Consider the following 24,077-nt stretch of genomic DNA (forward strand, 5'->3'; position numbering starts at 1 on the left):
CATCCAAAGTTACACAGCAACTAAGAGACAGTCTGCAGACTCCTGAGTCCCTCCCCTCACAATGGGGTGGGGGGTTGTTATTATTTTTTTTTTGCCAACCTGTTTCCTTCCCCCTCTCCCCTCCCTCTCTGCCGGTTACCCTCAGCCTGGTGAGTTTGCATCATTACTAGGGCTCAGGGGTTCAATTAGGGGACCTCCTCAAGGGAGTTGACTGAGGCAATCCCTATCCCAAGGGGGCCTCCCTGAGCCAAAGTTTTAATTAGCCATCACTGCTCTTCCTGAAACTCTGACCTGCCCATGGTGACAGCAGCCAGGCTGGCTCTGTGGCAGGAAGCAGGACTGGCACCCAACCCAGCAGCACAGCTGGAGCGACCCTCGTACGGGAGGGAAGCATGCCTGGGTTCCCACCCCTGCGCAGCTCCTGTAAATCCACCTCCACTTACCTTCTGTAATCCATTAAGTGGATTAATATAATAAATGAATTAAGTGACTTAACCCATTAAATGGATTACATCAGTTGATCACATTAATATTTATTATTGTTGTTTAGTTGCTAAGTCATGTCTGACTCTCTTGTGACCCCTTGGACTGTAACCTGCCCCGTTCCTCTGTCCGTGGAATTTCCCAGGCAAGAATACTGGGGTGGGTTGCCATTTCCTTCTCCAGGGGATCTTCCTAACCCAAGCATCGAACCTGTGTCTTCTACATTGGCAGGTGGGTTCTTTACCACTGAGTCACCAGGGAAGTCCTTAATATTTATAGAGCTGATAAATTTAAATCAGCCTAGGACATAATTAAGGCTCAATGAGTTGTAGATTAAAAAAAAAATCAAGTCCGCAGGAGTAGGGCAAGAAAGGGGCAAGGGCAGGGCACAAAGCTATTCTTGGACATGAAAATGGCACATTCTGGGGTCACCTAGCAATACTGGGTGACCCATGTGTGGGCTGTCAGCATCTGTGGTACTTGCCTCCTAGGAATGCAGGACGCTTGCAACTGAGTGCATGGTGGGGCTTGGAGGAAGGGGATGAGCAGGTATGTAGGGAGAGGAGGCTGTGTGCTGGGTGCTACCCTGAGCACGTTATAAACTGGGCACTGCCTAATGAGACAAGGGGTACAATCCCATTCTACACGTCTGACTCTTTTGTGACCCTACGGACTGTAACCTGCCCTGCTCCTCTGTCCCTGGAATCGCCCAGGCAAGAATACTGGGGTGGGTTGCCATTTCCTTCTCCAGGGGATGTTCCCAACCCAGGCATTGCACCTGTGTCTTCTACATTGAGGCAACTGAGTCTCAGGCAATCAACATGTCCAGGGTCACACTCCCACTGAGAGGCAGGGCGGGATTTAAAGGCAAAGCCCAAACCCTGTAACCTGGGAAAGCAGACTCCTCGTGTCCCCACCTCAGGCCACAGGGTAGTACCCTCAGTCCCTAAAAGAGGGAAAAGTGCCCCTCTCTGCTCCCACTCAGCCTCCCGGAAACCTGAGTATGGGTGTTTGTGTGGGAGACCCTGGAGACCCCTGTAGTGGGGCAGGGCTGTGGGTCTAAGCTGAGAAAACAATCAGGAGTTTCTGAGGCTGCAGATCTGAGGCATCACCCCCTCTCCTCCCAGGCACACGAAGCCTCCTGAAGGGACCCTGGCCTCAACTGGCCTGACTGCATGGCTCCCCACTCGGCAGCAATAGCTGTGCCAGCCCGAAGCCAGAGCCGAGCCCTTGGATGCAGTTGCCTGGTAACCAGCCCTAAGTGATGGAAACCCCAGTGGGCCATTAACGAGGGCACAGTGCCAACTGCCCAGCCCAAACCCCACTGCCCCAACTGGCCTTATGAAGGCTTCAATGGACAGTCCACCTGGCCTGCCCACAGTAGGAAAAAAGAGTGCTCCAGCAGTGGGCCCAGGCAGGGCCAGGAGGAACTGGGTTGGCAGTCTCCCAAGACCTTTGAACTGGAGAGCTGGGGAAGGTAATTTCCTATGGAGGCCAAAGCCTGACCGAGGTGAGGCGAGCGCTGGGCAGGAGTCAGGGTTGTGGGTACAGCTCGTTCAGGCCCAAACCACCAGCCTGGAAACAGCTGTGCTGTTCTGCCCAGGGCATGGAGGCCAGGGGAGGGGATCCCCAGAGAGAGGCCCTGGATGGGGAAAGGAAAGGAGGTGATTAGAGAGGCTGGCGGGAGTCCAGGCTCCGGTGAGGAGGGGAACAGTCTCCTGCAACACCAAGGGGGAAGTGCATCAGCCTCTCCCTGTCTCTCAGGGGCTCTTCTCTGCTCCTCACAACCCCAGCTCCAGGTTGGGGTCCTCCAAGGAAGGGGTTGCAGGCATCTAGGTGGAGCTTAGCCAGGTGTTTCTCCCTCCTTGGTCTGGGGGTGGGAGGCGGAACAAGAAGAAAGCTAGTGTTCAGACTGGACAGGCCTTCAGGAGACCTGAACCCAGCTCCTTAGTTTCCCCATGTTGACCAATGGGCTGACGCTGGTCCTGAGAGGTGGAGGAGGGCATGCAGGGGAGCCTTTGCGGCAAAGGCTCCTCTTAGGCTCTCATCTCTGGGCCTGGGGAGCTTTTGCTGCCTTTCTTCCCTTTCAGATGTGCAGAGTCCCACTTTGCCATGAACCCTTCACTCCACGACCATTAGACTTGTGCTGGGCACTGGAGTCCCAGCTCTCAGGTAGACCCAGGCCCTGCCGGGGACAAGGTCTGTCCCCAGGTTAGCAGGGGAGCCCGGCTTGCAAGCAGCCAGTTTAGTGGCTCAGCATGGACTTGAATTCAGAATGGTAAGAGGCCTCAGAAAAGGTGACCAGACTGAGCCTGAAGCTCTGGAAGGCTTCTTGGAGGAAGGGACCTGAGCTGAGCCTTGAAGGACAACAGGAGTTAGCAAAAAAAAGAGCTAGACAGGCAGCCAAGGTCCAGGGAGAGAATCTTCCAAAGCATGCAGGTGTACCTGGCAAGGAACTTGGACTCTGGGAGCTGCAGTGGCAGGCCAGCTGGAGAGGGTCAGTCAGGAGACAGGAAGAAGCCAGAGTGGAAAATTGGACCCTGAGGGCACTGGGGAGCCATGGCTCCCCAGTGGTGTAGTCACAGGGTCAGATGTAGGCATTAGAATCACTTTCCTGGAGTTAGGGAGGGAATGTTTCCCACTGCTTCCAGCACCTAGCCAGACCCCTACCCACACCCACCCCACCCACAAGTGGCTTGGCTTTGGCACAGTCAGATAGGGGGCCCTTCCTGATTCAAGGCCCAGTACCCTATTTCTCGGGCTTCTTGGGCCACAGCAGCCCCTACCCCACACAAGCACACATCATGCTGGAATGCCATGGTCTGTTTTACAGCCATCTCTCTCACTGACAGGAAAACAGCACCAGGGTCCTACTCAGCACAAAGCCTGGGGGTCCTCAACAGTGGAAGGAAGGAGAGGAAGGACAGTCCATCCATCCTGGCTGTCAATTAATCAGAGGGCTCCCCCACCCCAGTACATGGTCTTCACAGTGGCCTAGTGAAAGGCCTTCCCTTTTTATTGATCTTTGGGATCCCCCTCTGAGAGACTCTGATTTCCTCTGGAGAGGCGTTCAGGCTCCTCCAGAGTTTGTGGGGACTCCCCATTCCCTGCTTACCCAGGCAGAATAACAAGTTCTGCCCTCCTCCCCCAACCCGGCCCTCCGTGCAGAAGGAAACTGGTTTACCAGCACAGTTATGGGAAGTGGCTCACCACACGCTGATCAGATCCTATGAATCTGCCCCACCCCAGGTCCTATCCAGTCCAGACCCCCTGAGATGCCTGGCACCCAGGCCAGCAGCCACTGGGACAGGGCTCTCCTCAGACTCTGTGCACTTGGGTGGCAGAGGCTTCCTGACCACCAGCTGTGCCCAAGTCTTCTCTCAGAAGGGTTCAGGGTCACACAGTCTGGGGTTGGTGGGGAAAGTCCCAGCTCCTCCATTTTTTTCTCTCTGTGGGCAAGCTGATTCCCCCTCCCCCTCCAGAGCTACCACTGGTTGAGAATTTATTATAAAAAGCCAGCTGTGAACTCCTTGGATCTGCAGGCACTCTGTGACATGTTCTAATCATGACCATTTGACTGATGAGCAAACTCAGAGGTTAAGGGGTTTGCCTAAGGTGACACAAACCAGCAGTTCACACCTCAGTTTGCTTGTTTTTCACACTCCTGCCTCATATGCATGTTGTAAGATTTAAATGAGATCACATCTATCATGTGATGTATGGCACAGGGCCACATTCAAGGAGTGTGAACTCCTTGCCTTCTTGCCTTGCTCACCCACTGTTGCAGGGGAAAGCTGATTCTGACTCCATGTTGGAACTGTTTCATTGACTTGCCTTTCATTGCTTTTGTTATTATAATCATACATAATGGCCTGCCTCAGAGAACCCTGCCCCTTGGCCTGACCAATAAACCAAAGTGCCTCTATTCAGGACCCTGTACACCTGTGGATGGCGTGAAGGAAGAAATGAACACATTCCTTTTCTGAAGCTTGCCATTCTAAGAGATATTTGCACGATTAACAGCCTTTGTTTCCTCACCTCCCTCATCTCTGATCTATAAAAGAACCTGGCATCCAGACCCCAATAACCAATAAGATGGTTATTTTGAGACATTAGTCCGCCATCATTTCCATCAGCTAGCTTTCCAAATAAAGTCATATTCCTTGCCTCAGCACCTCATCTCCAATTCATTCGCCTGTCTTTCAGGGAGCAGAGCAAGCTTGGACTCAGTAGCACCACCAACACGGAGCTAGCTGTTCCTCTGCTCGGTGGAAGGAGGGGCAGCATGAGGAAGTGTAGAGGACAGAGCACCTTAATAGCAATCTGGGGGTCTCCCTGAAGGAGGCAATGTCTATAGCTAGGTCTGAAAGGATTGGGGAGCATGTTGCTGTGTGTCTTGGAGAAAGACACAACATTGCTCTGTCTCTCTGCTTATAGATGGAGCTCCTGTGAGGAAGGAAGGAGATTTGTAAATAGCAGGTGTGGCCTCATTATAGTGAGTGACATTATTATTAATAATCATGTGTAGGTAACAAGCTGATCTTGCCTTCCCAGGGAGCCAAGAGGAGTAATCAGTGTCTAGGGTGGGGTGGTGCTTTTGAACTGTGGTGTTGGAGAAGACTCTTGAGAGTCCCTTGGACTGCAAGGAGATCCAATCTGTCCATCCTAAAGGAGATCAGCCCTGGGTGTTCATTGGAAGGACTGATGCTTGAAGCTGAAACTCCAGTACTTTGGCCACCTCATGCAAAGAGCTGACTCATTGGAAAAGACCCTGATGCTGGGAGGGATTGGGGACAAGAGGAGAAGGGGACAACAGAAGATAAGATGGTTGAATGGCATCACTGACTCGGTGGACATGAGTTTGAGTAAACTCCGGGAATTGGTGATGGACAGGGAGGCCTGGTGTGCTGCGATTCATGGGGTCGCAAAGAGTCAGACATGACTGAGCAACTGAATTGAACCGACTGACTGAACTGAGGGTGAGGTGGAGGAGGAGAATCTGCCTTAGGAGTCTATGCAGCCCCAGGGTGTGTGTGTGTTGTGGGTAGGGTGGGGAGGAATGTCCTCCCTTCCAGGCTTTTATATTCTACTGTGCCTCCAGCCAGGAACTCCACATAAGGGCAGTATTCTCTTCTCTGCTTTGGCTCACACTGTTCCAACGGCAATACCATTTCTCCTCTCCAAGACCACAGGCTAAGAATCACACAGGGCAGTGGGAGGGAGGGGGGTTCCCAAGGCAGCCACCTTGTACTGGTTACTTTCTTTCATCCAACAAAGGCTTGATAGGCATCTCTCTCCACAGGCTCTGCACATGACCCTTAGGGTAGAGAAGAAGAGGGCAAGGTCATGCCTTCAGGAGCTCATGGTCAGCTGACACCCTACAAACATTTTAGGGTTTACCAGCAACTTCCCACACTGATTTTGTACAACACTTACTTTGGTCTGTGAGGCAGGTTTCATGGTTCCCATTTTTCAGATAAGGAAACTGAGGTTCAGAAAGTTACAAAGGTAACATCTAAGTGATGCTGAAAAGGAATGGACAAGATGTTGATTAAGTGAAGACACTTTGTGAAGTGTCTCTGGATTAAGACAAGCCTCAGTGGGGCTGGGACTGTAGAATCTTAACTGACCCTGTTGGGTCTCATCAGCCTTATCCTGGCCTGGGTGGGCCCTGCTCATGCTCAGAGATTGGAGAGAACACCTTGCCAGCTGAGCAGACAACTTGACAGTCCTGAGACTAGACCCTGAATGCTGAGAACACTGCCCTCCACCCAACCCCTAATTACAGGGCAGAGAGTTGGTGAGGAGCAAGAGTGGGGAAGTACAGCCTGTGAGCTGAGGCTTGACCATGACCCCTGGTTGTCAACACACAAATGCACTTTCCTGATCCCAACCTGCTGTGTGACTTTGGGAAAGCCCCAACCTTCTCTGAGTCCCTGCTTCCCAGCTCTCTGCAAACTCAATTCCTAAGGATCCTCCAGCTCTTAACTGGGTGGCACCCTTTCTGCTGCCCCCGGGTGACCTTTATTTCCTCTTTCTCCCTGTTGTGCCCAGTCCGTGCTGCCCAGCTCCAGTGGCTCAAGCGTCATCCTTACTCTTGGAACCTGCAGTCCTAGGCCTGCTCTGCCCTCTGACTCAGGCAGGCCTGAACTTTGGGATCTAAACAGGTGACCTTGGTGGTTTTGCCCCATGATCGTGCTTTGACCTTTGGCATGTCCACCTGGTCCCTCCCTCCTCCACGGCACACACCTGTCCCCAGTCCTAGGGCAGCCCAGGAAATGTAAGGGACCAGGTATTTCAAAGAAGGCAGCAGGTGCTCGCTTCGGCAGCACACATACTAAAATCAGAGAAGGCATTAGCACTGCACCAAGGGGCTTCTCATCTAACATGAGATGGCCCAGAGAGGCAGCCCTTCCACCCCTCCAGCTCCTCTCTAGGTAACAGCCCAATCCTGGCTGGGAAAGGTCCACCCCATCTGACCTTCCAGGCCACACATGCAGAGACCTGTTTTACTGGAGGAAATTTGTTCTAAAGGACAAGTGGACTCACTGAAACTACTTAGTGAACCTCCCAGCATCCTTATACCTGGTTCACTTTGCATGTGTTCATTTCCCAAGTCGTGTCCGAGTCTTTACAACCCTATGGGCTACAGCCCGCCAGGCTCCTCTGTCCATGGATTCTCCAAGCCAGAATACTGGAGTGGGTTGCCAGCTCCTTCTCCAGGGAATCTTCCTGACCCAGGGATCAAACCCAGGTCTTCACATTACAGGCAAATTCTTTATCATCTGAGCCACCAGGGAAGCCCTGGTTCTCTTTAGGGATGGGGAAATCACCCCTTCCTCAGAAGGTATGGGGCCTAACTGTAACTGAGATAGGTTTGTAGGAATTTGCCCTCACCAGCTGCAACCGAGAATGAGGGGACAGACTAAGGAGCCCTTCTCCAGCCTCCTAACGCAACTGTACTAGCCAAGAGAGTCACATGTTTAATACCATCACTTCTAAGCCTTACGACACCACCATTATGATATAATTTAATCCCAGTTTTACCGAAATGAGGAAACTAAAGCTCAGCAGGTCAAGTGGCGGGCACAAGTTCACAGAGCTAAAAAGTGACAATGAATGAAGGGTCTAACGGAGGCGTGTGATGGGCGCGCCGGGCGATGGCTTCGCGGAGGGCGGCGGGTACAGAGTGTGCAGAGCGTCGGCAGCCCGGTCCCCGGAGGGCTGGCAGAGCCAGGCCCTCTGTACCCCCGGGGCTCAGGGGAGCACAAGCTCCCAGAGGCGCGGCCCAGCTCTGCCCCTGCTGCGCGGGCCGCCCCGCCCCCGCTCCGCCCCCAGCCCGCCCCGCCCGGGACCGCAGACGGCGCCCGGCGGCGGCGCGAACAGCAGCGAGGAGGGTGGCTCCGGGCTCGGTGCTCACCGCGACTTCCCGCGCAGGGCCCGGCCGGACCTGGACGCGCGTCCTCAGCGGCGCTGGAGGATGCGGCCGCGGTGCCGGGCAGCAGCAGCGGGAAGCCGGGTGTCCTGCAGGTAGGAGCTCGCCCACTCGGCGGGCGCGGAAACTTGGGCCGAGTTTGCGGGCGGCGCGTGGGGAAGGGGCGGGTGGCGCTGCCCCAGGGCGCCCCTACCGGCTGGTCCCGGGATGGAGCGAGCTGGGCCTGGGCCGAGGTGGCGTGGCTCCTACTTGCCGCGGAGGGGGGCCGCCGGCGGGCGGGCTGCGGGCAGGGGTCGCGCCGCTGCCCCGACTTTCCCTGGATTTCGAGGCGCCGGGGGCCTGGTAGCGCTCTGGAGGCTGGGTGACGGATCCGGCGCGGGGCTGGAGAAGAGGAGCTAAGGCCGAGTCCTCGGGCCTCCCGCGGGGCCCGGCTCACGTGGACGGCTCGGGCGGATGAGGGGGCGGCGGGGGCCTGGCCTGGGGGCCGGCTGGCACTGAGACGCCTTGGGGCCCTGGACGCGCCCTGTTAGGACGGGACGGCCCTGCGGTTTCCTCGCTAAGTCTTGACTCACCCTCTGGCCGCAGCCCAGGCTGGCGGGATCGCCCCGAGGCGGTGACTGCCCGAACTCTGCTGCCGGGCCGCCCCCTGCCCCGGCCCTCCCGCCAGTTTTTAGATGTCGGTCCGTGGGGCCCGGTGCTCCGGCCTGCCTGCGTGCACACGTGTGCGGGGCCCCGAGCGAGGGGAGAACGCAGTTCTGGAGGGGCGTGTGTGCAGATACGGGCCAGGCACGTACTTGCAGGCACGGGTTTGCACGGGTGGCGGCCTGTGTATCGGCCTTCTGGGGTGCACGTGCGCCCCAGCGCTGCCGGGCAGGGCATGGGGACACCCGGAAGCCGCCGGGGCCGTGTGCGGCGGCAGCCCCAAAGCCAGGTCGGTTGAGGGCCGCAGGCACTGAAGTTCAGGGCGAGGCAGGTAGAGGACAGCGGGGTGGAGCGGATCCCGCCACCCTTCCCCCACCGCTAGAGCCTGGGCTGCCCCTAGATGCGGTTGTAGCGTAGGCAGGGCCCAAAACCTCAGCCGGGGGAGGTGTGAGAACACGGGAAGGAGAGCCGATTCAGCCTTTCAGAGGCGCTGGCCACAGCTGGGCAGGATCGCTCTCTTCTTCCTGGTCTTGCCCAATGTCTACCCGGAGACCCCTTAGGCGTTGGAACTGGGCCAGGGAGCTGTTTGCGCCCCCTGCTGTTTAGGGCAGGGATGGCACGGCGGCGGTGGGCTCCTCTCCCGGGTGCTGCTTGAGAGTGGTCCTCCCAGCCCAGCTCCAACCTCAGTCAGGAAGACGCTGGGTGGCCCCAAGGGTGATGTGGCCCTGCTCCCTGGAGACCTACCCTTCTCCAAACAATTGCTTGCCTCTTCGAGTGTGTGAGGGAAGGAGGCACCTACATTTGGGCTTAGTGTGGAGAAGGGCCTTGTTTGAGGGAGTGTGTGCTGGGCTCTGTACCTCCTAATAGCAGGAGGTCGTGTTACCCCCATACCCTTCATAGCCCTCTGCTGCTTCCCTGGAGCCCTCATATCTCCTCCAAAGACTTGGGGGTCCCAAGTGGCCTCACCTTTATTGGATGAGTCCCAGGGGTGTCGCAGGAAGTCCCCAGGGCGAAGGGCACACAATGGGCAGAGCCCAGGAGAGAATGGCTCTTGGGGCCGGGAGTGGGTATGGAGACGGTCCCAAGGAGTGTATGCGGGAAGTGAGACTAGAGCCCACACTTAATTAACCCAGAGCTCCCCAAGGGCAGGGGTCTCAACCCCCCCCCGCGGCCCCCACCCAAACCATACAACCACTTCTTGCAAAGCCGCTGTGCACTGGAGTGGGAGGCTTTCCCCTTGGGATGCAGCCGCCTGTTGTAGGGCACTGCCATCGATATTGTTGCCCCGATACCCCTTCCTGTCTTCTTGGGAGCATCCTCTTCTTCAGGCTGGTCTGAGGTTGGATTCTGGCCAGGAGGTGAGACAACTCTGAGTGTTGCCTGGCTTCCTTGGTGGCACTTAGGTTGGAAGAAGGGTGGTCACTGGCCCCCATAATACCCTTGATTTTTCTTGGCACATTTTCAAAATGTGCCAGTCTAACTCTGAGCCTATGGGTATCATTGGTCACCCAGCTGAAGGGAGAGAGCTGCGGGGGGTGGGTGGGTGGGGTGGAGGTTGGTCTTGGCTTGGTGACAGAAACCTGTGACACCTGGCCCATGGCCTAATCATAGCAAGATTGAGCTGATTCATCCTTCCTAAGCCACCTGAGGGTTTCGGGGAACAGGGCACTGGGGGAGGTAGAAGCAGGTCAGTGTGGTTCTAGCAGACTGGCCTCAGATGACCTCTCCTGGGCCACGGGGTACCTGCTGCCTTGAGGAAATCCACGCTGACCTCTGGGCCTTGGTCCCAGTCCTTGCTTGGCCATGCTTGGAGACTTTAGAGTCTTTTTCAGGCACTCAGTTTTTCCTTCAGTACAAGGGGGTCATTGCCAACTAGCACTTTGTGACCCATGGAAGCTCCCTCCCTGGAGCCTCTTGCCTCCCCACCTGCTCCACGGTCCTGTGCTGCCCCCATGAGCCTTGGGACAACTGCAGCTTGGGGGCTGGGATGGACACAGGCTCTGCTCGCCTGCACTTTTGTGGGAGCTTCCTGTTGGTGCCACAGCGCCATCTGCTGGACAGTCGTTGCTCTCCTGCTGGGGTTCGTTCTAGGGTGAGGGTGGGGGTTACACCAAAGGTTCCCCTGGGCCACCTCTGCTGGGGACTACTACTCTCTAAAACCAAGCCAGTATGTGTCCTTCTGGGCCTAGGGACTTGGTTCCAGGTCTGGCTCTGCCATTTTTCAATAAGACTGATGGGTCAGAAAGTGAGATCTAGAGTGTCACAGGAAATCTGAATTTGTAGACAATGCTTGATTCCGCACCTTGGCTGCTGTAGGAATCTGGAAGTCACTGTGGCATCTGAGACTTAAGAGCTTGTAGTGGGAAGTAGGAAGCCTGCTTCTCATCCCATCTCTTCCATCAATGACTTTGGGATGAACAGGACTCCTCATCTATATATGGATGGAAGTAGGAGCAGGAGGAGTAAGTAGCCAAGCAAAGCGATCCTCAGACTGTGCTCCCCAGAGTGTGAAAGTTCAGAAGGGGTCTTGGGAGTCATGTGGAGTAAAGCTGAAGTGAAGGGACTCTTGGAGTGGGGGTGGAGGTATAGTAGAGCTGCTGTGTAAGAATTCTTTAAGCAAAGGGTTTTACAGCTTTAGAAACAAAGTTGGCTTATATATGCATTCATTCATCCATACATAAATAGATGTACTTAGCATATATAAATCCATACATGAATGGGTGTACTTAGTATCCATACATGATTGTACTTAGCATCTACTAAGTGCCAAGTTCTTAGGCATGGCAGTGAGCCAGCAAGAACAGCAGTTCTCTGTTGCTTGCCTGTGGCCTGTTTTTTTGACAGCCCCTGCCTCTCTTCTTCTCTCTCCCAGGTCAGCATTTGAGTAGCTGGGGCCCTGGAGGGCTTGAAGCTTTCACAGTGATGGCGGAGAAGCGGCCACTGGGGACCCTGGGGCCTGTGATGTATGGGAAGCTGCCCCGCCTAGAGGCAGACTCCGGGCCCGGACACAGCCTGCCCCCCTCTGCTGGTAACCAGGACCCCTGCAGCTACAAGGGTGCCTACTTCTCCTGCCCCATGGGGGCTCCTAAGACGGGGTCTGAGCGATTGGCATCGTGGACCCCATACCCACCCTTGTACCCTACCAGCATGGCAGGACCCCCACTCCGAGCAAACAACCTTCTGACCAGCTGCCTGCTCTACCGCCCACCTACAGAAAGCTCTGAGAAGGTGCAGGACTCTGGCCCTGTTGAGCTCCTGCCCTTTGGTCCCCAGCCTCACTCCTACCCAGGTCCCCCACTGGCAGCACCCAAACCTGTCTACCGCAGCCCCCTGTGTTATGGGCTCTCGACTTGCCTGGGAGAGGGGGCACCGAAGAAGCCTCTGGATGTTGACTGGACGCTGGTGACAGGATCCTTGTTACCACCAGTGGACCCATCTTGTTCTCTGCCCCCAGCCTCTGGAAAGGGCCAGTTCCTGGATGGCACTTTCTTGCGTGGGGTGCCAGCTGGGGCATCTGACAAAGACTCCTCGGTGAGCTTCTCCCCCTGCCAGGCCTTCTTGGAGAAGTACCGGGCCCTCCACAGCACAGGTTTCCTGGCCTCCAAGTATGCGAGTCCTTATTCTGGGGACCCCAAGCAGGCATTGTCTGAGGGCCCCCCGAGTCCTTGGACCCAGCTGGCCCAGCCCCTAGGACCAGCCTGCCAGGACGCAGTGCCCCCGCATTATCCGCTGCCCCACCCCACACAGCCCGTGCCTTGCCCACCAGCCTGTCGCCACCCAGAGAAGCCAGGCGGCTACGGCTCGGTGCTCCCACTGCAGCCACTGGGAACCCACAAGGGGACCGGGTACCCGGCTGGTGGGCTAAACAGCCCCTACCTGAGGCAGCAGGCCGTTCAGACACCGTATATGCCCCCGGTGGGGCTGGACACTTACGCCTACCCCTCCGCCCCACTCCCGGCACCCTCGCCAGGCCTCAAGCTGGAGCCACCTCTCACCCCACGCTGCCCACTGGACTTTGCCCCCCAAACGTTGGGCTTTCCCTATGCCCGGGAGGACCTCTCTCTCTATGGAGCATCCCCAGGGCTCGGAGGGACGCCACCTTCCCAGAAGAGTGTGCAGGCCTTGCCAAAGCCCGGGGCCTTCCAGCGGGCATGCCAGCCTCTGCCTGCCAGCCGACCGTGCTCTGAGCCCACGAGGCCTGCAGAGAAGCCCGTGCAGGAAGCCGAGGAGAAGATGTGGCTGCCCAGCTGCAGGAAGGAGCAGCCCCAGCCCCAGCCCCAGCCCCGGCTTGATGAGCACCCCGGGGCACCCATTGTCATCGGAGATAGTCCAGTTCCGCGCACCCCACCACCACTCCCACCCTGTGCCCAGGAGCGCCAGTCTCTGCCACAGAACGAGGGCTCACTGCCCCCCAGCTCTCCACCTATGCCAGTCATCGACAACGTCTTCAGCCTGGCCCCCTACCGTGACTACCTGGACGTGCCGGCACCCGAGGCCCCAGCTGAGCCTGAACCGGCCCCAGCCCCCAATGAGAGCCACGACAAAGACTGTGGGAGGTCCCTGCCTGCCCAGGAAGCCCCCTCCAGTGGGCACCCCTCACTTAAGGAGGAGGTAGCTCTGGACTTGAGTGTGAAGAAGACCGCCGCCGAGGCCTCCCCCGCCAAGGTCCCCCCCACCAAGGTCCCTCATCCCGTGGGACGTGCCAAGCCCACTGCATCTGTGGATGTGCCAGGTGTGGGGGACACAGTCTGTGATCCGCGGGGCCTGCAAAAGGCAGTCACAGAGGCGCCAGAACCACCTGGGGTGCCAGTGACCACAGAGGCCACCCCGAGGACCAACTTCCACAGCTCGGTGGCCTTCATGTTCCGAAAGTTCAAGATCATCCGGCCAGCACCCTTGCCTGCAACTACGGTCCCCACCACACCTACCTTGGCCCCGGCCCCGGCCCAGCCCGCGCCCACCCCCACCCCCACCCCTGTGCCCCCTGGACTACAGATGCTCACCCAGCCCTTGCCCATGGCCTGCTTCGGCCTGACACTGCCCAGCCCTCCAGCTGTAGCCATGGCCTCCCCCGCCTCCACGCCTGCCCCAGCTCCGTCGCCCGCTCCGGCTCCCGCTCCGGCTCCCGCTCCGGTTGCTGGCCCCTCCCCAGCTTCAACCCCTGCCACGGCCGACTCCTCAGAGCAGCACTTCGCAGGACTGCATGCATCCTTGTGTGACGCCATCTCGGGCTCCGTGGCCCACTCCCCACCTGAAAAGCTGCGCGAGTGGCTTGAGACATCTGGGCCCTGGGGCCGGGCAGCGTGGCAGGACTGCCAGGGCGTGCAGGGGCTGCTGGGCAAGCTGCTGTCGCAGCTGCAGAGCTTCGTGTGCACGCAGCAGTGCCCCTTCCCCCACGTGGTGCGGGCCGGGGCCATCTTCGTGCCCATCCACCTGGTGAAGGAGCGGCTGTTCCCGCGGCTGCCGCCCGCCTCCGTAGACCACGTGTTGCAGGAGCACCGCGTGGAGCTGCGGCCCACCACGCTGTCGGAGGAGCGGGCCCTGCGGGAGCGCGCTCTGCATGGCTGCACCTCACGCATGCTGAAGCTGCTGGCGCTGCGCCAGCTGCCCGACATCTACCCGGACCTGCTGGGCCTGCAGTGGCGGGACTGCGTCCGCCGCCAGCTGGGTGAGCATGGGGCCACCCCTGTAGCCGCCGGAGCTGTGTGAGCGAGTGACAGGTGTGTGGGCTGTGTGAGTGGTCCTCGCTGAGGGCTGAAGGATTCTGGGCCTCTGGGAAGGACTTGTGCCTGGTAGGGGGGAAAGGCAGGGGCTGGCTTTCTGGGGGGGGGCCGATCCCTCTTCACCCCTAGTGTCAGTGAGCACCTTCACGGCCTCCTCTGCAAGCCCCTGAGCATGTCAGCTTGCCAGCTGCTCTGTCCCCAGGGAAACGTGGCCTTCCCTCCCGGATCCCTGCGCCCTCACTCCCTGTTGTGCCTTTTCCATCTTTGGTGCAAGTTTCTCCTCTGGTGTTCCTGGGGCTCTGACCAGGCCCTGTGTTCTGTCTGAGGTCATTTCCCTTGTGTGTGTCCTGCCCCACCTCCCCACTTCTGAGCTCAAGCCCCAAGTTCCTGACTGCTGGGCTTAATGCACCTGGGGTCTCTCCCGACCCTTAAACTCCTTCCAACCCCACTCCTGAGCATCTGTCTGAGTTTGCTTCCCGCCCCAGTCTGTCCCAGCTCAGCGAGCAGCTCTGTACTCACCCAGCATTTGGTGTGTAGTTTCCCGGTCCTCCCAGGTAGACACTGGAGTTGCCTGTAAGTCAGAGTGTTGTTTTGTGGTTTGCTTTATCCTGCCGCATAAAGTCTGTGCGTGATGTGCTCCCCTGTGACCTTCTGGTGTCTGAGAGCATCTTCTGCATCAGATCAGGTAGCTGGACCTTGCTCTCAGGAGGGGCTGCAGTGCCGCATGGGTGGATGGTTACCATCACACTTAGCCAGGGCTTTGGTGATGGCGCCGAGTGGTGTCCGTCACTACCTGTCCTGCTTCAGGACATCTGGCATTGAAGGCCAAGGCCTCCTCTGTAGTCCGCCATCCACCTGACCTTCCATCCTCCAGGCCTCTGGCTCTGTCTCTGCAGAAACTCTTTGCTGTCTCCTTCCCATCCTGGCAGCCTTCCTCTGGACTTTCATCTGGTCCTGGCTCCATAGAGAGGAGACCTGAGGCAACAAGGTGTAGATGTGAAGCTTCAGGGTCTGAGTGAGGAGCATTGCTGACCACTGAACACTTAAGAAATTGAGTCATTTGCCCTAATGGGGTGCAAAAAAACATGCAAATACAAGTATTCTATTCTTGGATGGAAAGGAATGAAGGTGGGTGTCAATGCCTCACTCACAAGTCCCCCAGCCAGTCATATTTCTACATTTGGGCTCTCGGGCCCACAGAGGGGCAGGTCTGTTTTTCCTGCACTGCCTGCTGGGCAGTGGGGTCCAGGCCCATCACAGTTCCCTCCTATTCTGACCGAGCCTACGAGAATGGGGCCCAGCTTCCTGCCTCTGGCTGCGTTTTGGGGCCCCGGTCTCCACCCTCCCGTATCTTTGTGGAGCTGCTCCTCAGACACTGCTCCTCAGAGGTGTCCTTAGACAGGGCTCCCCTGACAGCCTGCCTTCCAAGCAGGAACCCCCTCCCACCCCCTCCACCCCTTCCTCCCCCTGCTCCCCTCAGGCAATGCTCTCAGCCCAGCCTTGCCTGGGCTCTGGCTCTGGGGGTGATGTGGCAGGGCTCCCTCTGTTCCTCAGTTTCCGTAGCTGTTTAGTGAGCCTTTAGATCAGACCAGTGGTTTCTGGCCTGTTGAGCCCCTTTCCTCTTGTCTTTGCGCTCAGACGGGCCCTGGCGGGGGGCCCTCATCAGATAGAGTGCTGGCATCACCTGAGGAGAGGCCCGCCCTTTTGGCTTGATGGGCTGGACAGTCTGGCCAGTGGGCACATGCTGGGAAGGGTCGCGATGTCTGTGACCTTACCAGGGCTGCCCTCACCTGGGACAGCAGAACCACTGTTTTAGCTGGTTTTGGGGGCCCAAAGATGGGACCTGAGTGTGTTCTGGGTCTACGGCCTGACAGTGTGTTCATTTTCCAGGTGACTTTAACACTGACCCTGGATCAGTGCCCTCTTCGGAATCCACCGTGGCCAGAGAGGAGCCAGGGAGCCTAGACCTGACTTGGAAGTCGGCTGCCCCCAAAGCCAAAAAGCCAGGGAGGAAGCCATCGACCCCTGGCCCAGAGAAAGCAGAGGCGACTGCTGTGGGGGAGTCCCCAGGGGCCTCCCCCACCCCTGCTGCTGGTGTCAGCTTGCCCGGCCCCACGGTGAAGGCACGCTTCCGCAGCCTGCTCGAATCCGCCTGGCTCAATGGCCTGGCACTGCCCACTTGGGGCCACAAGGCCTCGGGACCAGACCGGACCGCACCACGCCCACAGCTGTTGGGCAGCCAGAGCCACCAGCTGTAACCTTGGGTCACCACTGCTGTTTGGAGATCTGTGGATCGCTCTAAGCCCTGCTTCTGCCGTTCCAGCTACTGAGAGCCAGGAGTGGACACGGCCTTGCGGTTTTTCCAGCTCTTACCCTGCTCCCCGCCCCTCACCCCAGGCTGGGCTGAGAGCCCCTGAACTTTTAATTTGAAGGCGTTTATCAGAAAGGATATTTCCTATTAGAGAAAACGTGTGGGCCTTGGAGCACAACAGACTTGGGCTTGAATCCTGGCTCCTGTTCCTCACTGTGTAACCGGGCAGGCCACTGCCCCTCTTGTGCCCACGGTTCTCCATTTGTAAAATAGCACAACACGGCCTACCTCACAGGGTTATTGTGGAGTGATGCCTGACACACACCCGTCACGGTTTGCTCTCTGCTTCCTGCCCCAGGACAGGAGACAGGGTCTCGGCTGGGGCCTTCCTCTAGAGAGTCTGTGTGTGTCGTCTTAGAGTGGCCCCTTGTCCAGTGTATGTGGCTCACACACTTTCTAGAGTCGTTTCCGAGGAGAGCTTAGAGCTGCAGCCCCAGCGTTTGGGGTTTGACCTTAACCCCCCCCAGTCTGGAGCTCCCTGAGGGAGCCCCTCCCCTTCCACAGGGGTACAGGGATACAGCCCGGGGCTGGCATCCTTGTCCTGAGCCTGCTGCTTTCACCCCTGGGAAGCCCTGGCCTGTGATGAACTGACCCAGTGACTTCCCTGCGCTGCTGCCGTGACCTGGTGCATTTTCCCAAGGAAGTTGTGTGTTTGCAGGAAGCCAAGCAGCTACAGGGACTCAGGGACTAAAAGGGACAGGCTGAGTGACAGCTCAGCCCTGGAAGTCTCCGAAGACGTCAACTAAGGACTTTGGCCCTCCCCACACCAGGGCTCCATCAGCCAGGCCTGCTGTGGGTTAGCTCCTTGCAGAGTGCTGAACTGAGCCGGAGGCTGGCAAGTTGGGCCCCTGGCCTAGTTAAGGTTTGTAATAAGGCTGTGGGCCCTGGAGACAGGCCATTAAACATTAAAAATATTTGGGTTGTTTTTGGACCTGAGGCTTGACTTTGTCTTAATGAGGTAAGGGGTGTGTGTCATACGTTGGTTCCATGTGTCGTCACCAGGTCCCTCGCCCTTCATTCAGTCTGCAGCTCTCTGCTCCCAGCCCACACGTGCCGAGGCTCTCCAGCACCCTCTGCCCGCTAGCTCTGGCCATGTTTGTCCTGGGGGTTGCTAGTCTATGGCCCACTGCCCATTGAGAAATGCTGGTCACCAGACACCATTGCATACCCCTCTCCCAGGACCAAGGACATGCCTGCCAAGTTCTAAGTGGGACAGAGCTGTCCCCTTCCCCCCACCCCACCCCTGGGACAGCCCCTCTCACATCTTAGCTGGGCTTAGGTTCCCTTCAGACACCTTGCCTCTGCTGGCCTGTATTCCTACAGGTTTGTTCTCAGGGCTGCCGAGGTTGCTTCCTAACCATCCATCTGGGCGTAGCCAGTCCATGAAGGCTGGTCACACCTACCAGCATCAACCCTAATATCTGTGGGTTTTCTCAGAGCTCAGCTACACTATTGTGTAGACCCGTTGCCTCCTGTACTCTAACCATACAGGCCTGAGGAGTGCCCTGGCCTTTGATGGGGGAAGGGAAGTATGTGTTCAGCCGTGTACAACTCTTTTTGACCCCATGGATGGTGTAGCTTGCCAGGCTCCTCTGCCCATGAAATTCTCCAGGCAAGAATACTGGAGTGGGTCGCCATTCCCTTCTTCAGGGGATCTTCCTGATGCAGGAATCAAACCCAGGTCTTCTGCATTGCAGGTGGATTCTTCACTGTATGGGCCATCAGGGAAACCCAAAATGTGAGTTGCTTCTGTGGACTGTGCAGGAATTGAACCCACAACCTCGGCATTAATTGCCCCACGCTCTAATCAACTGAGCTAACCCGGAAACAGGCAACTCCGACACGTGACTGTAGGGCAGAACCTGGGGGAAGGGTGCCGTGGAAGCTCAGGAGGGGCCTAATGGGGTGGCATGGTGGGGGCTCAGTGAGAAAGGGTCCTTGGGTTCCAGACGAGACGCTTCCTGCCTGGAAGCCAGGTAGGAAGATGCGGGTGAAAGGAGTGCCAGGTGTGGCCTGAGGAAGACCACGTGCGGAGGCTCAGGGGTAAAGTATCTGGGAAGGATTAGAAGTGTGGCTGGAGTGTGGGAGCAAGGTGGAGAAGGTGGGGCCTGGTTACGGCTCAATCCAACCTGCTGGCAGCTCATTCAGTCCTGCAACCTGAAGAGCTGGGGTGTGGTTCGTGTTGTTTATAGGAAGGTGAAGAGCAGAGAGTCTGAATCACTCGGGGCTACTAGAGGGAGAGACAGGACTGCACTGAACGCCTTGGGCTTCGTCCACAATTGCCAGTGCCTTGGTGGATTTGGCTCTGATTCTTGCTTCTTTACTTTCGTATTTTCTTTTCCCTCCTTCCTTTCCCCACTCCGTCTGTCCCTGCTTTCCTGCCTTCCTTGTACACCTACAGCGTCCCCTCTTACCTGCCAGAGTGCACATCCTGCCAGCCATTACAGGGCAGGAACTGAGGCCCCGGGGACAGGACTCCGCACCCGAGTCCATCCGTCCACCTGGGGCCCCAGAGGCGGGGTGAGGGCGGAGCAGAGCTGGAGCGGGGGTGGGGGTGGCTGCGTCTCTTGGGACGACTCTGTCCTGGGAGCCCGGCTTGAGGGGAGAGACCTAGCCCTGGCCTGAGGGGCCTATCAAGGGAGGACAGTGTTCCAAGGAGCCCCAGCCTAAGTGGTGGGGATGGGTCAAAGCTCTACCCCAGGCCTCCTGTCTGGGAGTGCTACCACTCGTCACAATTGTTTACAAAGCCCATTCCGTTCTTTGATAGGAATCTTGACGGCTAAGAGCTGAGGGCAAGGAAGCCAGGGTGGGGTGTGGAAGCGAGTGTGGTGGCTGCCGGACCCCTTGAGGAGACAAACGGGGCCCACTCCACTGTGGTTCCATCCAAGTGGCTCTTCTGACCCCATAGTTCCCCTGCAACCAGCTAAGTCTCCTGGGCTGGGCTGCAACCAGGCAGGACTTTTCAAGCAATCACCTGGAAAATACTCTCCTGGGCCCCATGGAAAAGGGTCTTAGGCAGAGCCCTGGAATCTAGGTTTTAATTGAACTCCCAAGGGGACACCGAGTCAGGAATCATTTCCAGTAACAGACTACTACTCCTTCTGGGTTACAGGTGGGGAAAGTGGTCCAGGAACTTGCTGATGGTCGCATCAAGTCAGGCGCTGTGTCCAGACCTAGAGCAGACCAGGGGCCATGTCCAGTCCTGAAGGTTCGGGGCCAGTGGGGAGGCAGAGAACGCTCTGTACCCGGTTCTGCTCCGCCCTCTGTTGGCCGGGCCCAGACCTGCCCTGGCCTGGCTTCTCTCCGCCCAGGTGGCCTCACTAGGCGACACGTGTGGCCGCTTCCTTTTACTTTAATAAAAGGAGGCAGGTGCTCAGGTGAGCCTTCGGTTTGCTTGAGGCCCTGCCCCCTGGCTGCCCCACCTGCTCCACAGCTCAGTACAAATGGCCTGAGGGTCCCGACCCACTAGTTTTGCGGCCAGGAGTTAAGCCTGCAAGGAGGTGAGTGAGGGGGCAGCTCTGTAGGGTGTCATGGGTGAGGAGAGTGCGGCTGTGGGGGGTTGAGGGGTACGAAACCTCCACAGCTTCCTCCCCGGCTTGTTGTCACTGAGGGGTTGGAGGGAAGGGGCTGTGCTCCCTTGGTCCCCGCAGGGGAAATGGAGCAGGGTTCACTCCCACCTGACGCAACATGCCTCTGCTGACCCCGCAGGCCCCTCTAGAGGTGGGACTGGTCGCCTCAACCCCTGGGGCCACCCCCCAACCCTGCTTGCTTCCCCGTAGGCCCGGCCCCAGCTGAGGAAGCCGGGGATGAGTGTGGCTGGGTATGGGGAAGGTGGCGGGGGCGCTCCGGCCAGTGGGCACTGGGCCCTGCTGCTGACTGCTGTCTTCTGTGCCCTCCGGACCTCTGCCTGGCAGCTTCCCCAGCGCCCACCCCTCGTACTCCCCAAGGGGGTGTCCAGCCCAATCCAGTGCCGGCCTCCAGCCCCCAGGGCAGGGGAGGGGCCGCAGGGCCCTCCTCTCTCTCCCCTGGCTGGACTGAGGTTGGCAGGCAGGTGGGGGGCTCCTTGGGGACCCCAACCATGGGCGTTCTAGCTGCTGCCCACTCAGAGGCTTGTGCATTGATGAAGCTAGCCCCCCACCTGGCCCCCCTCACCCTGCCCCGGCCTCAGCCTGCACTGGTCACTCCGCTTCCTGCACCCCTGCCTCTGTCTTCCAGGAGCCCCATTCACAGGCCCCTGTGCCTTCTCAGGGCAGTAGGGACCTAGGCTCCTGGAAAGGGGGTACTGAGCCCCTGAGCTGCTTGGAAGGACCTCACGAGACCCCTCCAATGACTGCCAGGCCTGGCAGGGGGCCCCTGCTCCTCTTTCCACCAGCCCCCAGATAAATCATCAACAAGCCCCTGTCCTTCGCACGTAAACGTAGTGAGGCTGGGACAGTCCTCTCTCCTCCTGATGTTCACAGCTTGGGATTCCAAGAGTGGCAGCTTCTTCTCCTCAAACCCTATTAAACCTCCCTTCCCCAAGCCCCACTGTCAGAGGGACTGGGGTTTGACTTGGGGCCCCACAGAAGAAAATCTAGAAGCTTCCACCAGCCTCTTGCCTGCTGAGGGCTTGGCCCTCCTTCTGAAGGGTCCTCAGTGAGGCCTGGGCTCCCATCCACCATGAGTGGTGATGAAAGCCCCTGCTTGCGGAGGCCTGGGTCCCCCAACAGCCCTGGGACCTGCCCGCCTTTCTGCAAAACTTGGCGCCTCCTCGATGTGGGAGAGCCAGGGCCACCCTGACCAGACTTCCCTGCCACCTCTCAGCTTGCCACCTGCTGGCTCTGAGGGCACACAGACACCAGCTGCCAGGGGGCCTGTCTTCCCCGCCCTGTCTACCAGCACCCTGGCATTGCTAAGCCCCGCAGGTGGCACGAGTCCCAAACACTACTACACTTGGTCCCCACCAGCTCTGCCTGCTGCTTCCCCAACACCACCTTCTAGCCCGATGGGTGTCCCAGGCCCCCAGCATCTGGTTCCCCAGCCCTTGCCAGTTGTCCAGCTTGGAGCCTCTCTGGACCTGATGCTGCCCCAACTGGAGGTAACTCAGGCCCCTCTCCTGGGCTGGATACCCCTGGCCCCAGCCCCTGGCAGCCTAGATTCCTCCAGCACTCCTCAGGACTGGTGGGGATGGTGCCGATGGGGATTCTTGGCCTCCTTAATCAATAGAAATTGATCAGAGGCCAGAGAGGAAATTTAGGCAAGACGTAATTAGGGCCCCTGCTGCAGCAGGGAGGAGCCAGAACAAGTAACAGTTTTCCTTGCTTGCTTGCTCTCAGGATGGTGGGGGGGGGGGGGGGACGAGCAGGTTACTTATATGGGGTGAGGATAGAGGTGTGTTCAGGGGTTGGATTGGAGGGGTGGGGTGGCTTAGGTGGTTTGCCCACTCCTTAGGTGGTGCTGTGTGCAGACAGCATGCACAGTATCCTACTTTTGTTCCCGATTCTTCAGAAGAGGCAGTTGGTCTTTTTGGTCTCTTTCTACCTCATCCAGAATTTGCCCCCAACTGCACAAAGAGATATGTGTCTGGGTGTATGCCTTGCAGCACTGCAGCAAATGGTCCCTGGCCTGCCTCAAGGAGACCTCTCCCTGTTCGGCTGATGCCAGATTCTGTGCACCCGGAGTGCTATCCATGCAGCCCCAGCAGGTCTCCCTGTTTCCTTCTGGCCCCCAGGCTGACCTCCCTGATGTGGGTCCTAACCTCCAGCTAGGCCGACCCTGAGGCTTCTGCAATACTTCCTCTTATGCTGGTCTTCCTCCCAGGGACCCTTCTGGAGCTTGATGCCACTGACTTCAGTGAGGCAGAGCCCAGTCCCACTTTCCCCTCCCCCCTTCGCCATTGGCTCCATGGCTGGGGGACCCACACCAGGGCCTCAGACCAGTCCAGACCCACAGCCTCCTCCTTTTTGCTGGCCCATCCACAACCTGGACACTGGAGCCCCCGGGCATAGAGGTGTGATGACCCCCAGGACATCACCCTCAAGCAGAGCCTACCGGCACCAGGCCCTGGCTCTCAGGGTTGAGCCAGGCAGTGGGTGTGCCCTGGGCAGAGGGGCTCAGTCCTGAGGACCCAACTGTCCTCCTACCTTGGCTGCTGGGGCCCCCAACTCGACTCATTCAGGGGTCCTGGAGACCACCGCAGGAGGCCATAGCCAGCTGCAGGGAGTGCCTGGTATTTCTGTCCCTCTTTTTATGTCGCCCACATGGGTGTGAAGGGCTGGGCGCTTTGGGGGCACTACAAGTCCCCTCTGGTCAGACTTGTGGGACCGCCCCTGTCCTACAGGCAGGTCTGAGCAGTCCAGGCTCAGTCCTTCCCTCGATTAGAGTCCCTCTGTCTTTCCAGCCGACCAGCAGGCCCAAAGCCCCGGTAATGGTTGGGTGGCCTGTCCCCGGCCCCTGAGAGGGGGTCTGGCTCCAGTCCTGGCCTGGAATGTGAGTACCTCAGAGGTGGAGGTCACACATGGCAGGTTGCCACAGCGTGGCCTGCCTGTGCCCAGGGCCTGGCCCCCAACGCTCCCATGCCCTTCCCCACTTCCATGCACATCATCTACGCACTGCTCATCCCCCAACCCCACCCCCGGCTCAGCCTGGAAGTCATCCTGACAGGAAGAATAGTGCCACCCAAGTCATGGGCTGAGCGAGGAGAAGCCTGCCTAGGGGGCGGCTGGAAAAGGGCCTGAGGCTGAATGTCTGGGAATTCATTTTCCTTTCTCCTTGGCCCTCAAAGAAGGCAGTTTTCTCCCGCCCGGCCCCAAACACACATTGCTGCCCCTGGCCTTTCTCTCCCTACCCATGTGGGACTGATGCTTTGTTTTGTCCTGGGTTCCATGTGAGAGGCAATTATCCCTCCTTTCCTCTTCAAAGGCCAACCGAGGCAGCAAGGTGGATAGATCCCCCATGGCCCCAGCTCTTAATGACAGAACCGAGCCCAGTCCTTCCCTGGTGGTCATGCCCAGTGGAGTCCACGCTTCGAGGCCTCCCTCTCCTCTGTCCTGTCCTCTTTGCCGGCCTCCTAAAATCCAGTCTGTTTCTAGTATGTCTTCTCGGCTCCATGTGTTGGATAGGCTGCTAAGCCTAGGCTTGGGGCCCTGCCCATCTCTAAAGCCCCTTCCAGGCTGCAAAGGGGCCTGGCCTCCCCTGCTGGCTAGCCCACCGGCAGAGTCCTCGCCACACCGGCTCCCTGCAGCCAGAGTGAGTGTTGGTGGAGGCTGGGGGCAGACTCTGCCTGCCACCTCAGAACTTCCTAGCACTGTGGCAGCCAAGGTGGGCCAACGCATGGGTACCTACTGCCCCTGGAGCATGGACCTGGCCTCGCTCAGCCCCAGTGGTGTGCATGGGGAAAGTGCTGACCCCTCTCTCCTGGAACATGCCCACTATCACACTTTTG

The 24,077-nt window shown here is 58.3% G+C and overlaps 1 protein-coding gene across 3 annotated transcripts; it reads left to right on the forward strand.

The window, feature by feature from the left end:
* The first annotated feature begins 7,859 nt into the window (after nt 1-7,859).
* Nucleotides 7,860-17,585, forward strand: C16H15orf39 (chromosome 16 C15orf39 homolog). 3 transcript variants are annotated; one of them, XM_020873632.2, is made up of 3 exons: nt 7,860-8,013; nt 11,433-14,228; nt 16,174-17,585. In XM_020873632.2, the coding sequence occupies exons 2-3, from the start codon at nt 11,483-11,485 to the stop codon at nt 16,539-16,541; spliced, it is 3,114 nt and encodes a 1,037-aa protein (XP_020729291.2). In that variant the 5' UTR covers nt 7,860-8,013; nt 11,433-11,482; the 3' UTR covers nt 16,542-17,585. The 3 variants fall into 3 exon arrangements, with proteins under 3 accessions (XP_020729291.2, XP_020729293.2, XP_020729292.2); XM_020873634.2 differs by having other exon boundaries at nt 11,433-14,280; nt 16,174-16,262; XM_020873633.2 differs by lacking the exon at nt 7,860-8,013 and adding an exon at nt 8,384-9,918.
* The last annotated feature ends 6,492 nt before the right edge of the window (nt 17,586-24,077 follow it).

This window comes from Odocoileus virginianus, chromosome 16 (assembly GCF_023699985.2).
Source record: "Odocoileus virginianus isolate 20LAN1187 ecotype Illinois chromosome 16, Ovbor_1.2, whole genome shotgun sequence".
NCBI lineage: Eukaryota > Metazoa > Chordata > Mammalia > Artiodactyla > Cervidae > Odocoileus > Odocoileus virginianus.